We start from the raw sequence: 18,086 nt of genomic DNA on the forward strand, positions 1-18,086 counted from the left end.
CCTAAGGGCCCTCTCCTACTAGTCCTGTTTTAAATCCGGTCAAGTGCTAGTCAAACTCCTTTACACCTCACAATTTTATATTTATGATACCTATGTATGTACATAAATGACACCCCTATTTCCCATTGGGGTAGGCAAAGACTACGGAATTAAACTTAGGTACTATGATCCTGACACCACTTGCGCTTCTTCCATTTTCATCAAAGTCTTCATGCATGCTGCCTCGTTTAGAGTATCTACTCTTAACGTGGCCTTTAAGGCGATCCTTACACTGCCCCGCATGGTGCAGCGTAGCGCGTAGAAAACACGTACAGTCTAACACACAGAAAATGCATCCACATTAACGCGCGTGGATGCATTTTCTGTGTGTTAGACCGTGCGTGTTTTCTATACAAACGGAGATACTTACAAGCAACGGAAGAACACGCATCCACGCGCTACGCTGCACCATGCGGGGCAGTGTGAGAATCGCCTAAATCATAGATTTGATCGCGGTGTCCATAAACTGCCTATATACGTCCCACTGCTGGGCACAGGCCTCCCCTCAATCAACCGGAGGGGGTATGGAGCATACTCCACCACGCTGCTCCACTGCGGGTTGGTGGAGGTGTTTTTACGGCTAATAGCCGGGACCAACGGCTTAACGTGCCCTCCGAAGCACGGAATCATCTTACTTTTTCGGACAATCAGGTGATTCAAGCCTGAAAAGTCCTTACCAAACAAAGGACAGTCTCACAAAGTGATTTCGACAATGTCCCCATCGGGAACCGAACCCGGACCTCCAGATCGTGAGCCTAACGCTCTAACCACTAGACCACGGAGGATCGCGGTGTCCACCTGGGACTTTTTCTTCCGCGTCTACAACTTGCACCCGCACCATAAAAGGTTTTCATAAGTCTACGTTCATTCATTCTCTTTACATCATCATCTCCCTAGCGTTATCTAGTATTCACATGGTCCGCTCACCTAGCCTGAAGATGTTACAGGATTCGATTCTCTCTACATATCAAACAAAAAAATACAAATATTTGTTACGTATAGCCAAAAAGTCTTTAAGAAATTCTAGAAGAAGCGAAAGTGGTGTATCAGGATTGCAGTAAATGGAAACCTACCTACGATATGCCCAAGATGGCAAAATATCCCTAAATAAAATGATTTATGAACTTGTTAAGTGTTCATAACTTGACAAATCTCATTTGCATTATATAAATAGAACCATGTGACGCCAGCCATCAAACGCTAGTTCAATCGTGGCAACTCTAGAGAAACAGATGTTATTACCATACATTTTGAACAGACGCCGAACTCGTGTGTAGAATAATGATCTAGCATGCATATTACTTCGCTAAGGGTTCAGAGAACACAGTGACGTAATGGTAAAATACGAGGCCTTTGGCCTTTGTGGCCACGTTTTCCAGTACAAACATAAGCTCATGCAAGTAATTGTTTCTTTTTCCCTTTTTATCCTAATGGGATAGGCCACATAAACAGAAGACAACTTGCTCTTTTAATCGTTTTACATACATTGTTTTAAGTTTACGCGGTTATTATCACAATTAAAACACATAATAACGGGTTCTTACCGCGTTTAAATGGGGATATGAGACTCCCGATATTTCGACACTGTTGCAAGTGCCATGATCACGGGATGACTGATGAGATTGGAGTGGAGTAGGTAGATCCATAATTTTCTACGGGCAGACATATCTGTCTACCCTCTTTCTTTGCCGCTTGTTTATGTTTTTGATATCGGAATGTTCGGAACCATCTGAACTCGCACCAAACTCACTACGACAAACCGCACTCACTGTGTCCTCACGGTTGTTCACCACATTAGGCGTTACATGTAGCTAAGATGGTTTCACTAACATAGTTAGCTCGCCTATAGACGGCGATACGGCTTACCACCTATCACGTTGATGTAACAGAAAGTTGCGATGGATGTACCTCTAACCACCACAATTGGAATGTAGTCGTGAGCTTATTATATTACATTTAGATAGTCATGATCCAGCATGTAACTTTAGAACCCTATCGCTCATACTTGACATTTAGTTAGACTTACACCTCAATTTATCGAATATATATTATATTATTATTTATTTTATGTATTTTTAATTTATACAAGATTAAATGAGTGAACTGATTTAATCGAAGATTTGAATGTGACATGGTACTACAGTGTTCGTGTTAAATAAAATTTGTCCTGACCGACTTTATTCACTTTTTGGATCGTCAAAATCAGTGAATAGGTACATAATATTGTGAAACTACATAACAGTTGCCTGTCACACCCCACCGCATAACTTTTAGTTTGTTTATAACTTGTTCAGGATATGTTTCAGTGCAGCGTGAAAGTTGTACAGTTGGTTCAAAATTATATTACTTGCATTGAGTGCAAATGTATTATAGGTTCCTACTCGTATACCTACTCGATACACATGGTAGTGGGCTCTATTTTCCGCATTTAGACACGTAGACGGACAATTTGCTTGTACTCGTTACTCAATTGACAACATTAAATTTTTATTTGAACAGAGGAAAGTTATGACTAGGAATGTGGGTGGACATAGGGGTAGGGGGCGCCCCAAGAATGTGTGAATGGATTGTGTAAAGAAGGATATGTATGTGAAAGGTGTGAGTACTGAGGTGACGACTCACAGAAATGAATGGAAAAGGAATACATGTTGTGCCGACCCCAACTAAAGAGGGATAAGAGCAGGAGGATGATGACTTTTTTTAACAGTTATTTTTTATTGTGAAGGTATATGAAAAATATATGTGAAACACTCTACACGTGGTTTTTTATTTTTGATAATTTTAAGCCCAAATAGTTAAATTTTCAAAATGTGCTTATTCTAAAAGCGTTAGTACACCTCACGGATTTATGATGTCAATTTCCCTAGTCTCTCATCTGGGACCTAGTTTACAAATACTTATAATAAAAAAGTGGACCGTCAAACTGTTGAGGTTGTGTTAGGTGTTCGTTCGTTATCTAAGCTCGTTACTGTTCTATATTGCTTGTTGTTTCTCAATTTTGCTGGTAACACATAAAGGCTGATGAAGGGTATTTAGTTGCAGATTTTTTAAATTTCTATGCCATCATAAATTAAACATACATACATAAACTCATGCCTATTTCCCACTGGGGTAAGTAGAGACTATGGAATTCCATTAGCTTCGATCCTGACACACTTCTCTCGCTTCCTCCACTTTCATCAATCGTTTCATACACGCACGTCGGGTCAGAGTAGATCGTACTGAACCTTTTCGGACATCTCCAACTTGGTCAATGGTCTTCCCCTGCTAGCCCTACTACTAACCTTCGCTTTATGTACTGCTTGTGTCAACTAACATATCCACATTTAGTCTAACTGTAATATTATCCACAGATAATAGAATGGTGGAGCAGCGTGGTAGAGTATGCTCCATACACCCTCCGATTGATTGAGGGGAGGCCGGTGCCCAGCACTGGGACGTATTTAGGCTGTTTATGTTATGTATGTATGTAATATACAGCGTGGGGTTTCGCTACAAATTCCGCTTCACCACGTCCGCCTTTCGCGTTTTTGCGTCGTGTGAGAATAACCAATGATATTACCTCACGATGAATAGGTACCTAAATGCGTCCCAAATTTTTTATTCAAATTCATAGGGAAATATATTTATTCAGTAGGTAACGTAGTTACACTTTGAATCGTCATTTTTTACGTAACGAACGTTTCATTCCCTCACAACCTGTATAGTCGGGGAAAAGGAGCTGCAAGAAAAACCTCGGTATAGGGCCCTAGACGTTCTTTTTTAATAAAAAATATACTGTTAAGTATACAATTATTATTTAGTAATTTGGCCGCCTAATATCAGTTCCCGGACAGCTAATCCTATGCATTCATATCTTCTAGATAATCACTAATCTTATAAACCTTTCGCACCCAGTCTACTAAAGAAGGAATATTTAATGAAGGAGCCTTAAAATTACCTCATACATTTTTATAAGGAAAACCTACACGCGGTTTGGAACAACGTGTTAATATTAATCGGTACTTAGTGTCTGCACGTGTTTTCCTAACAATAATACAAGACGTAGGATTAATGTTAATACAAAACAGAAGATTCTACTCTCGGATATTGTGGGTGGTGTTGGAAATTAAGCTTCTTGGAAACAGTACGTATATTTATATGCTTTCCATATGCATAGTATTAGAAGAAGAAGAAGGTAACTTTTTTTATTTATTGTAAGTTATATATTTACTTACTTGTAGAACATGTTTTAAATAAATTTTAAACAATGGATTTTATATTGATAGTGTATGAATTCTGTATTGTTTTTTTCAAATAAATATCTTAATATACACCACAAAGAAAACAGTTACTTACAATAACGAAATAGATTAATCCAACAAAATAAAGAATAAAAACAAATATAAAACTGAAATAATTAAACAAAACTAAAAATAAAACAAATTATTTATAATCTTATAATTATCGTTTAGTAAAACGACAGAGGGAACGGAATTTACCTCCACAGTGCCCTGAACTGACACAAATATAGACGCATTGGGGTAGTCAGAGGTTTGTACCTCTGGACTACCCCAATGAGCAAAAGTGCAGTCATTGAGTCCAGTGAATTATTTGTAAAAGTGGAGAAATTATGAACCATAAGTTGTCATAATTATAAAATTTATGGTTTTGTACGTGTTTTTGGTCTATTACAGAACGGACATGAAACCAGGAGGACTTAAGTGCAACCAGTTAAATTATTACTTTGCAAGAAACTGATTGGACTTATGCACCTTATCGTACATTCATAGCAAGATGAACTAAGTACCCTCACCTCACCGAACTTTCTGTTAGGTAGACCAACGTGATAGAATGACCGTATCACTGATAATGGTCGGGATACCTGTGTTAGTGAAAACTTAATAACTCATTGGTGCAAGTACCTACTTATACAGTTTTAAAGGCTGAAACAAAGATCGCAATAACAATTTTATCACTATACAATAACACTGAATTTATCTTAAAATAAAGTAATCATACATTGGAAGCATTCTACTAGATGTAGTCCTTGACTAAAGTAAACAAGCCTTTGGGTCCCAATTTAATTACAAAAGTTTGATTGCTTTAATTTCTAAAAGTTTCTGATTTGTCTTAGATTAAAATTAGAGTTATAATTTATGAAGAAAGTATACGGAACACGGAAGAGTGAATTCTTTGATAGTAGTTACTTACCTAGAACTCATAGTTGAAAACTGTTTTTGTTGTTGTTTGTTTTGGTTTTCCCCAAAGGGCAAGGCAAAGGGAACTATGCCCATACAGCCATGTCTTATGTATTTTTTCTTGATGATCATTAATGAAATGATGAAAGGTGATGACGATGAATGACGAAACTTAAGCCCCCACCCTTGGAGCAGACTTCTACTCCGAACCCCAAACTAATTAACTCAAAAGTTCGCATACACTTTTGAGTTATGAAGCGACTTGTTGGCACGAAGCGAAAATAGATAAGTACACTTTGTTTATTGAATATTCCGATATAATAATACTGTCGCGAATGTTTTTCGACTAACTTAATGCGTTCATTAACCTCAAAACACCACTTCGTATTCATTATTTAAATTATTCAATGAAGAAAGCAACCGTCCCGTTTCCGTTCCCGCCAAAAAGTCATTGAAACCTGTATAATGATAAGTTAGCAGTACATCAGACATGTTATTCTAGACGCGAATCGTAGAAAAGCATAAATCATTTTGTTCCTAAAATGGTTTACAATCAGCAAGTTTATTTACAAAGAAAGAAACTTTTCAGTAAAAAGCATAGTTGCGTCACCACAGGGAGAAATAAAAAGATTTTACTAACTAGAAATTACTTTTACAGAACTTGGCATATAAACATAATTTAAGTATTTGGTTTCACTCACCGACTTAGTCTCGACAGCTTCACTGCTACCTGTAACAAAAAAAAAACAAACTATTATTCATCTTTATCTACGAAGAAAAAAACGAAGCACGAACAACAGAGGAAATTCGGTGAAGCGTGGGCACTTTGTTGATCTTACGATGGGATAAGTCGTGGGCTTATGTTTATTATAATGTTAGTTCGGTCACGAGCATTAATATGTATACACTATGGTACCATGTCACATTAACTTTTTTGACAAATTGAACTGTAAGTCTCACTAAATGTCAAATATGTTAGTGCGACACAGTCCTAAAGTGGATACATTACGTTGCTCATGACTGTTCATCACGTGGAACAACACGTGATCCCTTAGTAAGCTTTTACTAAATGCGCATAATCTAATACTATCTATCAGTGATGCGTTCGCGGGAATGTTTCCAAATTTGAAAAGTTCTCGTTTTAAAAACTCTTTGATAAGTAGTAAGGATACTGGCCGCTTTTCTTTTTTCAAAATGTTCGTTCTTGCACTCTCGTCTTATTTGCCTAAAGGTTAGGTAATAAAGCTCTTTTTACATAAGCTGGAACATTCCCAACGGCACATCACTGCATAAAATAGAGCATCTACAGAAGATTCCTTTTCATCTCTAATTGAAAACTACATAACGGAAAACTCATTGTTGATATAAAATGTATAGCTACTCTGTAAAAGGGGTCGCTTCGGCGTAAATTTCCGCCGTTTTAAACATGAATGAAGCGACTAGAGACCGGTCATCCGTACTCTACTTTAAACGAGAAAATATAAATCGTATCATTTCTACAAAATTAAGAGTACAAGTACCTACTTATAAGCGGTATTGTAATAATTAGTAAGTACTCAGGTTATTAGCGGCACGACAACAACTTTCACAACAACAACAACTTTGAGAAATGATTCTAAACATAATTTTGATTTGATGTCAAGTAGAATTTTCCGTCGCTAAATAATGAATTTGAAAATAATTTTCATAATTTAATTTTCATTAATTTTCCAACAGGAAATTCTACTTATTATCAACTCGGAATCATGGTTTGAGTCATCCCCCAAATTTTTGTTACGGTGTCACTATATACACACCCATACGTACCCGTACGGCTACCTGTACGTACTTGTACGGGATGTGTGTCGTATTTTAGTCCCGAAATTTTCGGGATTAAATTTAATGAATCCCGGGATTTTCGGGATCATATTTTTCGGGATTAAAATATTTTTTATTAAGTCGATAAAAATGTGCGTGAAACAAATGTGTAAAATATCCGCTTCTCGTCGTGTAAATATTGTTTTTTTTTTTGTTAATTGGTGATATCAACAAATTTATTAATATACGACAATGCATTAATGGGTCTGAGTGACGTCTGAGTAAATATACATAAAAAACAACGGGTGTTATTATGGTAACGTTTGAACGTGACTTCTGCGATACGGGCTTTAGCCTAGTGCAGGAGTTACAGGTAATCTTGTATGAATGTTTAATAACAGTTAAAATATTATGTACCAATACTTTGTCTGAAGATGATTGTTTGTAAATAGTTATAAGTACTTAATGTTTTTTTCTGAATAATTTTTTATTATTATTATTATTATTAAATGTTTTTAACATTATTATACTTTTATGATATTGAAAATCGTACGTCATGGAAAGTCGTATTGATACGCAGCTCAACGCCTTCTGTGTTTTTTGCTAGTACTGTAGATACTCGTGAATCATATTGGTATAGCACTCGATATCCCATATTGTAGCAACTCAAAAAACAGGTGTAGGTAAGTTTCAGAGTACTTGACGTTAATTTCGTTACAGTTACCGCAAAAACCGTGATCCAATGGGGAATCCTGGTGGGGAAATATCACAAAAATCACTTTCCGATCCCTAGTTTGGTTACGACATTACAGGCTGATCACCTGATTGTCCGAATGTAAGAAGATCCGTGCTTCGGAAGGCACGTTAAGCTGTTGGTCCCGGTCACTACTTACTGATGCAAGTATGTAGTCGTTACATGAGCCATGTCAGGGCCCTTTGGCGGCTCAATAGTAACCTTGACACCAGGGTTGATTGGGTTGGTCCACCTCACAACTCACACGATAGAGGAAGACCGCAAAAATATTCCTAATTGTTTGTCTTTTTGCAAATATCCACTTGGAACTTATATAATAATATGTTACCAACATATGCATGTTCTAACTGGATATTTTCAATAAAACGCGTATTTTACGGTGACACTAATGCTGTTGACTTCCTAATGGTGTTTTTTTTTTCATTACATCCTTAATCTAAATACATGGTTTGAATGATGCCGTTAAACCACAGAGTTTACTACCTAGGTATTTATAACAATCTTGAGACACAATTGGAATGTCACTGTATTGACTCAAAAACAAAAAAAAACCGTAGCAATCAGGAAGACTTCCTACCTGTCTTGAAAGTGTCAAAGCAAGCCTTAATGGAAGACATATTGGATACTTGCAGGGCTGCTTTGTATTCCCAACCAGGATGTTTCATTATCGTGTCTGCGAAGGAATGCGACGAAGCTGCGCCAATCTCGTGACATCGTGTCTCTCGGAAATTAAAGTCGAGTACAAGTCACCCAGAATTGCATTCAACACGTGTTTAATACGTACTTTACAAGATTGCTTTTGAGCGAAATAATATTCGTAAATAACTTCATATGTACATAAGCTCACGGTCATGGTTCGGAAGGCACGTTGAGCCGTTGTTCCCTTACTACTTACTGATGTAAGTAAGTAGTCGTTACATGAGCCATGTCAGGGGCCTTTGGCGGCTCAATAGTAACCCTGACACCAGGGTTAATGAGGTTGGTACTCCACCTCACAACCCAAACAATAGAAGAAGAAGGTGAGCAGAGCCACAAGCATAATTACAGATTTTATAATAATAATAATATTTTTATTGAAGCATAAAACACCGTTTTGCTACTACTATTAAATATAATATATAGATGTATTAATATTGTTAATAGTGTCAGTTGTATTTAAAGCAAAGCTGATAAATGTACTATACAGTAAGTATGAAATAAATTATAACGACATTTACCTAACACATCGTTATGTTGACTTTTTATACTTACAAAGCAAATTAGTCTCGAGCGACCAAAAGCGTAATTAATGGACCAACCTGTTTTTTAACCGCTATGACATTGTTTTGTCAATTCCACTGCAAATGCTCCTAAACTTCTGAGTCGGTTCACGCCGTTGTGTTGGCGGCTTGCGCGGCGGCAGCCAATAGCGTACGAGCAACATGCAAGATGCCAACCGCAGGGTCCGCAGGAAATGCTAACTTATCGCAACGTGGAACGTTATAAAAATAATTAGATGGCGTATCGCCATACGTACATTGTCCAAATTGGAGATGTCCTTAGAAAAGGTTTACGATTGATGAAGCAAGAGAAGTGTGACAGGATCGAAGCTAATGGAATTCCATAGTCTCTGCTTACCCCGGTGGAAAATAGGCCTTAGTGTATTTATGTATGTTATAAGTAGTCAACCTTGTTAACACCGCATCATGGTACACTAAGATTTAATTCAAACTTCCATTAGAAACCTTTTCTACTTTGAAAACGAATACACCTAAAAGGAATGTCATTCTCTAAATTCCTTCGCTTTCACGTGTTATATACCTAGTAAATAGCAGCTAATTCAAATGAATGGGCTGGTCTATCTTCAGTCGCCTATTGTAATGAGATCTTACGTGCGCTCATCTAGATATCTGTGTTACTGCAAGCGGGTAGCGTCTTCTCTACTCCTGAATCCGTAATTGAACTGGGAAGCTAAGAAGGCCACTTTTGATGAATCATAATAATGTTCCTATTATGAATATTCGCAGTATGCGTAACTTGGAATGTAGTGTCACGGGTGCGAATCTCACAACTTACAACATTTCCCCTTTTTTTACTTATGACATTACAACTTCGAATAACATTTTGCAATTTACATCGTCCTCGTGATTTCGAAAACCACAAAACAGAAGAACATGCAAATAGAAAGCTTGGTGGCGTGCGTGATACGCTTAAATCCATCATGCGGTGAATGTATGTTACAACGGGCACCCTCAGGCCTGTTACCTTAAATTTTGGGTCCGGATGGGAGCCCTCAACGCTCTCCATTTATCCATCCATGTCATGTCCATGATAGTGCCATCTGAGGCAAACCTATAATATGTATAAAAATATGTCTATTTTTTATTATACTTTTTGCGCACTACACTCTGCTGTTGTTCCAGTGTAAATATCCTCCGAAGGTTATCTGGAAGAGATTGCTCCTATAAATTTCTTGTAGGTAAATTTGTGTGCGACGAAGTGTTTTATTATTTTTTTTTATCGTTTTCATCACAGCTTTTAACAACCGGTTTCCTAGAGCAAGTGGATATCATGTTGGGAGGTATACTATATTGATCATTCTGCATAATCTTACTGACTATCCCACAGGAGTTCATAATGACAGCTTTTTGCATTACTGATATATATATATACGTATATATCGAAGGCTGTATGTCTAGATATTTAATAAATGACTCAAATTGTTTTGGGACTACGCCAGTTGTGGAAAATACTATTGGGTTTTTAATATTATTAAAACAATATATCGCCTGTCACTTTACCGCTGCCACTATCGCCGTGGTCTCGCCGCCCACGCCGCTGTTTGTTTACGACCAACTCACCACGAGTCTGGTCCGCCATATTATTTTATTACTAGTCCCTTCCCAAGGTTCTGCCCACGCAGATATTATATTAAAACCAGGGAAGCCTTTCAGTAAATCAAAAGTTTTGATTGTTGAGTTAGTCTTGAAAGAAACGAAGTTATGGATTTAATTAAGTACTTTACAATACGCAAACTTGTGCTAGTAATCTATGTGAAAAAAAAGCCAGCCAAAGTTACCAGAGCCAATAGAATTGGTTAATTTATCGCTAAACCAATAGGGTCGGTTTATATCGGCGTTCGCGATATGTTTACGTCATGCTTAGCTACTTACTGGTCTTTATTGACGTACAATGTAATGCACGATATGCATGACAACCGCATCGCGTGCGGCCCGAATTGTATCGAGGGCTTCGACCAATAAACGCACCGAATGCTATCTACGTAGATAGACGCCGAACGGCTATTGGCTGAAGCCCTCGATATACATATATATCGCGATGCGCGCGCCACGGTTGCTGTGCCGCGATGGCTGCCGTTTTACGTTTCACAACTCGTGTGTTTAAAATGACAAAAATGTGGTTGTTCAATTGTCATTACGTAATAACAGTTGTACATAGTACAAATAAAGAGCATTAGGGTAGTTTCCAACTAGTCAAATCGGTTACTTTTTACTTAACGACAAAACACGAAATGACTATGGATTTTGTATGAAAATGCGCACTGTGACGTCATAGAAAAACGTGATGAAATCTCAGACTTATTATTCAGTTTTTCTTTATTAAAATTCATAAATAAGTCAAATAGAAAAAAAGAAAATGTTTTTCGTTAGTGTTGGATAACTGAGATTAGTGATATTTTTGAATCTGAAAAATAGACTTGCCCATACAAAACACCGACCAAAAGAAAGGTAAGTACTTACAGGATTGTTGAATTTGGTTTCTTCTGACCCCGGGGTGCTCTGGAGACTGCTAGTGCACTTTCAGATTAAGTTTAAACAGCACAACTTGAATTAATACACTTTTATGTTATTTTAAAAATTTCTTGTACAGAAACGCGCGACGGCGGTAGTCGAATCCACTTTATTTATTTTTTTCGTGGCTTGGGGTGGCGGAAGTTTTTGGCGCGAACCAAAGGAGTTTTTGGAAGGGATTCATGGTCGGTGTCCTAACAGTTAGTTTTAGATCTGTTTTTATTTAGTAATCAGAATTTCATGATTTATCTTGAATCTAGTACACAACCAATTTGTGACATATAATAACAAAGAAATATGATAACCTACTGATTGTTATTACAATATTACTTCCGTCGAAAAAGTATCTGAGAGAGTGTTTTATTGCTCGTATTTGCATTATTAAAATGCTTATCAAATATCAAAATAAGAACAGGAACGTCGAGAGACAGAGAAACAGCAATGTTTTTTTGAAATATAACTGCTAAATGGCCCCCATTCCTGCAGACACCTCTTAATTTTACTTTAAGTTATACCTGTCATTTTCTTATCCGCCGAAAAGTAAAGGGAGGGATGATTGACAGCTCTTAATTTTAGGAAGAATGAGTAAATTAATAAATAACCCGGGCGAATCAAAAAGGTACCTCGCTGGTATACAAACTGTTTGACGTGTGCTGTCAACTTAATTGTGTCGGGTTATTAGCCAATGTAATTTTTTATAGGGTTGTTTTAGATTCGTGCTTAAAATTAACGTGTGTTCCATAAATTTTATTTAATGCTTGTCGATTACCCGTCCCTTTCCTTTTCGGTGGATAGGAAAATAAAATTAGATGGTGTCTATAGGAATTACCTCCAATATGTATTTACTTATAGGAAAACAGCTGTTTGCCGATAAAGGAAGAAATTACCTGGCGGCGTGTAGGTGTACTATACACCACTACCTACCCCTTCGGTGATACAGGCGTGATGCTTTGTTATGTGTTATGATATATATAACATAACACAATGGGAGTACTTATTCTAAAATTATAGTAGCTCTAGTTTATTATATAAGCCGTTGAATGTACTTCAGGTTTTCCCTTTATTTCATATTTCTGTTCCAAACCATTTTATTAAAATAATTAAGCCGCTTTCAATGTAACAAATGGCACAAACAAAATCCATTGTGAATGACATTTCCATTGCACAACAATAGTAATAACGATTCACTATGAAAGAGTTAAACCGATGAAAACCTTTCATAATTCTACACAAACGAACATAAATCGGAAATTATTTATTGCAAGAAAAATAAGTTATTAAATTTAAGTTCAGGGGAATTAAAATGGCCACATTGAAGCAATTCGTCTAATAAAGCAATATTGCAATTTAACGTTTGCGTATTGAAATGTAAGTGCGTAATGCGAACAAATGTCAAATAGCAATATTATTTTTTCAGCTGAATTGTTCGATGTGGCGTTTAACCCCCCAGTTGTAGATTATGAAGGAGCTTGGTATTCCATTAAAGTTACATAATATTATACAGGGTGTTAGTGACATCGTAACGAATACTCAGAGGGATGATTCAGACCATGATTCTGAGTTAATATCAAGTGGAATTTTCCGTCGCAAAATTCATGTTATTTTTTTAGTTTTTTTAAATTATTTTCAATTCTTTACTTTTGCGATGGAAAATTCCACTTGATATTAACTCAGAATAATCAGCTGAATCATCCCTCTCAGTATTCGTTACGATGTCACTTACACCCCACACAAGTACATACAGTAGCCATAGAAGTAGGTATGGGTGTGACACTGTAACGAATACTGAAGGGGATGATTCAGACCATGATTCTGAGTCGATATCAAGTGGAATTTCCTGTCGGAGAAGTCATGAAAATTTTAGAGCTTATTTAAATTATTTTCCGTTCCATACTTTTGCGATGGAAAATTCCACTTGATATCAACTCAGAATCATGGCCTGAATCATCCCTTAAAGTTTTCGTTACGATGTCACTAACACCCTGTATAGCAGTAGACGATTTCCGGTTGTCGATAATGATGAATGAGCGTAAATTAGTTGTTAAATTAATCAACATAAAATATATAATAAATAAAAATAGTGTATAAATATAATTAATTAAACAAATAATAAGATTAGAATTTATTCACTTCATATGTATATTGATAATTAAGAAATAACAAAACTTTTTTATGTAAATGGTAACACCGTAACCAATGTTTTTTAATGTTGCCTGTAGTTTTTTCTTCTTTTCCTCAACTTTGTGCATAATGGCTGTAATTTGTAAAAGTGAATTTGAAATACAGTCCACTAATAATTTACGTCAGCTTTTTATTTCTACACTACACATTCTACATTACACATAAGTTCGAAATTTAGATTTTTATGTTATTTTTTTCTGTACCCTCCCTGTATAAATTGTGTGATACTGTATAAATTGTAACAACTGTTTACCATAATGCTGTGAAATAAATACTTGGACAAACTGTGGTAAATTACATAGGCTATTAAAATGAAAACGACAAAAGTGCTCTTTTTCATTTTAATAGCCTACACACGCGCACTATTGCGTACTCGCAACGCATTTAAAGCAGAACTCTCCCTCAACAGGGGTACGAAAATCCACCCCTTTCGGTTTCGTGCCTTCGCATACATTTTCATGAGAATTACTTGATGAAAGGTCACGTCACGAATGACGTCATAACTTCCCCAGTTCACTTAGGAAAATCAAACAACATTACATTATATCTAGATTGTCACGTCGCGTCTGCCTGTCTAAGATAACATTTTTATTAAAATAACTTTTCATATTCAAAGGCATTCTTCTTATTTAGTCAAAGGATTTCTTTTTCTATTGTGTACAAAGTGCTTTGTAAGTCATTCCATAACACTCTAAAATATCAATACTTTCACTCGTAACTTTCGATTCAGCCCCGCAACACCTAAATCCCGTAGTAGTTACGGCTTCCGAATACGTCCCGGTCAGAGACTGTACTAAAAAGTATAGGCGTCCGAAGGACGTAATATACGATTCCCTGAACCCGATTACTCTAGCCATAGAGGCGGCCAATCAGCTCGCGACACCAAACAGTTCAGAACCCCGATACCGACACCGCCAGCGTGATCGACGATGTCCCTCATTCAGCGCTTATAGTTATAGACCCATTAGGGTCGATTAATTCTTTCAAATATTCTTCCTCTCAAACGACGCTCTGAGCCGAGGTTTGCGCCCAACTGGGCACCCTCAGGCCTGTTGTCTTAAATTTTGTACCGGGTGGGAGCCCTCAGCGCTCCCCATTTGTCTGGCCAATCTATAATAAGTCACGTCAAAACAAAATCATAATTTCGATGCAATAACATACCTACGAACCCTGAATTCAGTTTCAGTTAAACGTGTTATTGTCACCTTGAGAAAAGCGCTCTCCGAACAGTAATACAATTTTCCATACGCGAGGCGAGACAATGGAACAATTTAAATATCGTTTAGCATTTTCCACAGAAATGATATTATCACATGACGGACTAGAGCCTTATATTTCATTCGGCAAGAATAATACTACGTATAGAAGAATGGTTTCTCTCCGCCCCTCACCATTTCGTATCGGGCGCCGACTTCACCCCCTCTGAGTCTTACTTTAGTCTTAAATGGCCGTAAGCCGCTAAGTAGTAATAAGAAAAGCACAAACGCGTTAAAAGTATATCTTGAACAGATTACATACATATTTACACAAAGGTTCTTAGACTGAAGTCGTAAGACCTTTTAAGGTCCAAACCCGACTGTCTAGACATCTCGGCCTTCGGAGGTTAAGTTATTTATATTGTGGGACTACTTTCCTGAAATTATTATTATTGCGTATGGCAGACAAAAATTAAATATCCTGGGTGGATCATATATCCAGCTTAAGCTCCCCTAACCAAGTCTCGGCCGCATCCATCACACAATGCAGCCCGGCTATGCCACCTGGGAACCGGTGCAGAGGGCACTCGTTCACTATGTGAGATATGGAAATGAATGTTATTTGAATGTTATTAAATGAATGAAGGAATTTAATTGAATCGAAGAAAACTTAAAAATAAACAGTGCGTTAAGCTGTTGGTCCCGGCTATTAGCCGTAAAACAGCTCCACCAACGTGGAGTACGCTCCATACCCCCTCCGGTTGATTGAGGGGAAGCGTGTGCCCAGCAGGAGGTCGTATATAGGCTCTTTATGTTATGTAGAACCTACCAAACGTTAGGTTCATTGATATTTATTCATGCTTATTTTTCGTTTACCAACCATAGAATAATTTAACCGCTAAAAGGTAACGAGGGCCTTACATAAATTGGGTCAAAGAGAAGCTTTTAACACTTTTAAGCTTAGAATCATAATGACGAGTTATTATTAGCTAAATCGTTTCGAAGTGTTATGTACTTAGCTTGTTTACAGAATTATTGGATTTTGTATAAATACCTATACAAGTACTAGTACAAGTACAAGTACTTATGAATTTGTTAAAACGTCCGTTTGCTAAACAGGCTCAGAATAATGTTTGAATAATGTTTTAACGCACAGGTGCACTATTTACATGAACCTTTTGGAGACATTTTTGTCCCATAACAGTCCCATTATCCCATTGTCATATCATATTCTCATTGTCCCGGAAACGAATTTTTACCTATGGATTTCTGCTAAAGTGAAAATATTTCTGTTAGTATTATTATTATTTTATTCCAGAAACGATAACGGCCTCTGTGGTCCAGTAGTTGAGCGTCGGGCTCACGAATTCACGATCCAGAAGTACCGAGTTCGAAACCCGGTGGGGAAATATCACAAAAAAATACTTTGTGATCCCTAGTTTGGTTAGGACATTATAGGCTGATCACCCGATTGTCCGAAAGTAAGATAATCCGTCCTTCGGAAAGCACGTTAAGCCGTTGGTCCCGGTTACTACTTACTGATGTAAGTAAGCAGTCGTTACATGAGTCATCTCGGGGGCCTTTGACGGCTCAGTAGTAACCCTGACACCAGGATTGATGGTGGTCATCCACCTCTCAACCCACACGAGAGAAGAAGAAGTATTCCAGACACAATGAAATACGAATAGTACCCATGAGTGTATTATCATTTTATTTTTAAAAGGAAATTTCGGTTGTTTTGTAGGGTTGGCATAGTGATATATACAGTCATTGTGGAACAAATTTGAAGTCTATTATGGCCGATCCCTAGGGGTCTACGCATGTAGCCGAAAGTATTTGTCAGCCCGCGCCCCCACGTCTACGTTAGTAGTCACGTTCGTTCGTTTTAAGTACAAGTAAATAATCTGTCACGTACGTACACGTACTTACACGTCACCATCTTAGAAGGTGAGAATACAAATGTTCTAGAATGTGCTAGAATTTAAAGTCGTTATCAAGTCATTCAACCAACTCTCAGTGTAGCAGTCTCTACGGCAACTTAATACCTCTCCCATTGAAAAGACAAATTTTGTTAATGTGTGTGTGTGTGTGTGTGTTTGTGTGTGTAATCATAGTTTTCGTTTCATTTATGGGCTAAAACGAAAACAAAAGACATAAGAGGTAAGCAGAAGTATATAGTAAATATATACACCTACTCCTGGCCAGCTATATTTAAGTTCCAGGCATAACAAATAAGACGTAAACAAAGTTACTTACATTTAGTGCGGTGCTTAAGTAAATATACGAGTATGAAATTTGATAAGTACGTAGATACTTTAGGTAGGTATTTTTATTTTATGCTTTAGTTTCAAGAAAGAATTTAGATGCAGTGTACTAATAAATATTCATATTCATAATTTATTGGTAATAATTCGTATTAAATGTCAAGATAAAAATTAGTCACATTACAATATTAAAAATTAAAATAAAATTGTTACATCAATACATTCATACAAATAATGTACCTACACAATATTTGAACTGTACTTTCCAGTACCTAATTATCTAAATTACAAATTAACAAATTCATCGTAACTGTAGAACGTGTGCTCAAGAAGCCAACGTTTGAGTCGCGATTTAAAACAAGGTATAGACGGTGCGTCAGTGACGTGTGTCGGCAGTTTATTGTACACCGACGGGCCCATGACGTGGGTCAGCCGATCGGACTTTGCGAGTCTGTGACGAACACCTACCAGTCTACCACCACTCCGCAGGTTGCGTCCATGCACCTCCCTAGCCGTTATGTATTCGTCTAGGTTACAGCGCACATAAGTGGCTACCTGCAGCACGACTATGGACGGCAGTGTCAGGATACCCAGAGACCTAAATAGCGGCTTTGCGGACGTATCTTATATACTATATACGTATCTTAATACTTACTGATGTATTTTTTTTTGCAGCTAATAGCAAAATGCAGACAGCAACGATATATCACTGTAGAGTATTATATTCCAAATATATCGCGGAAAACGTTTGCCGCAAATAGCCTTATTTACCCCACGGAGTGTTTGCAGAAGGGAACTCAATATCAACGTCGAATGATAAATCGGCATCCTAAGGCCCAGTACAGCCTACTGGCGTTATCATTAGAAAATATAATCGTATAATC

At 37.2% G+C, this 18,086-nt stretch overlaps 1 protein-coding gene across 1 annotated transcript in view; it reads right to left on the reverse strand.

The window, feature by feature from the left end:
• LOC126369649 (uncharacterized) overlaps positions 1–18,086 on the reverse strand; it is a 108,466-nt gene that overhangs the window by 38,441 nt on the left and 51,939 nt on the right. Inside the window, exon 3 of the mRNA XM_050014192.1 lies at positions 5,921–5,949. Coding sequence (XP_049870149.1) covers positions 5,921–5,949 — 29 coding nt within the window. The remainder of the gene's footprint in view (positions 1–5,920; positions 5,950–18,086) is intronic.

This window comes from Pectinophora gossypiella, chromosome 9 (assembly GCF_024362695.1).
Source record: "Pectinophora gossypiella chromosome 9, ilPecGoss1.1, whole genome shotgun sequence".
NCBI lineage: Eukaryota > Metazoa > Arthropoda > Insecta > Lepidoptera > Gelechiidae > Pectinophora > Pectinophora gossypiella.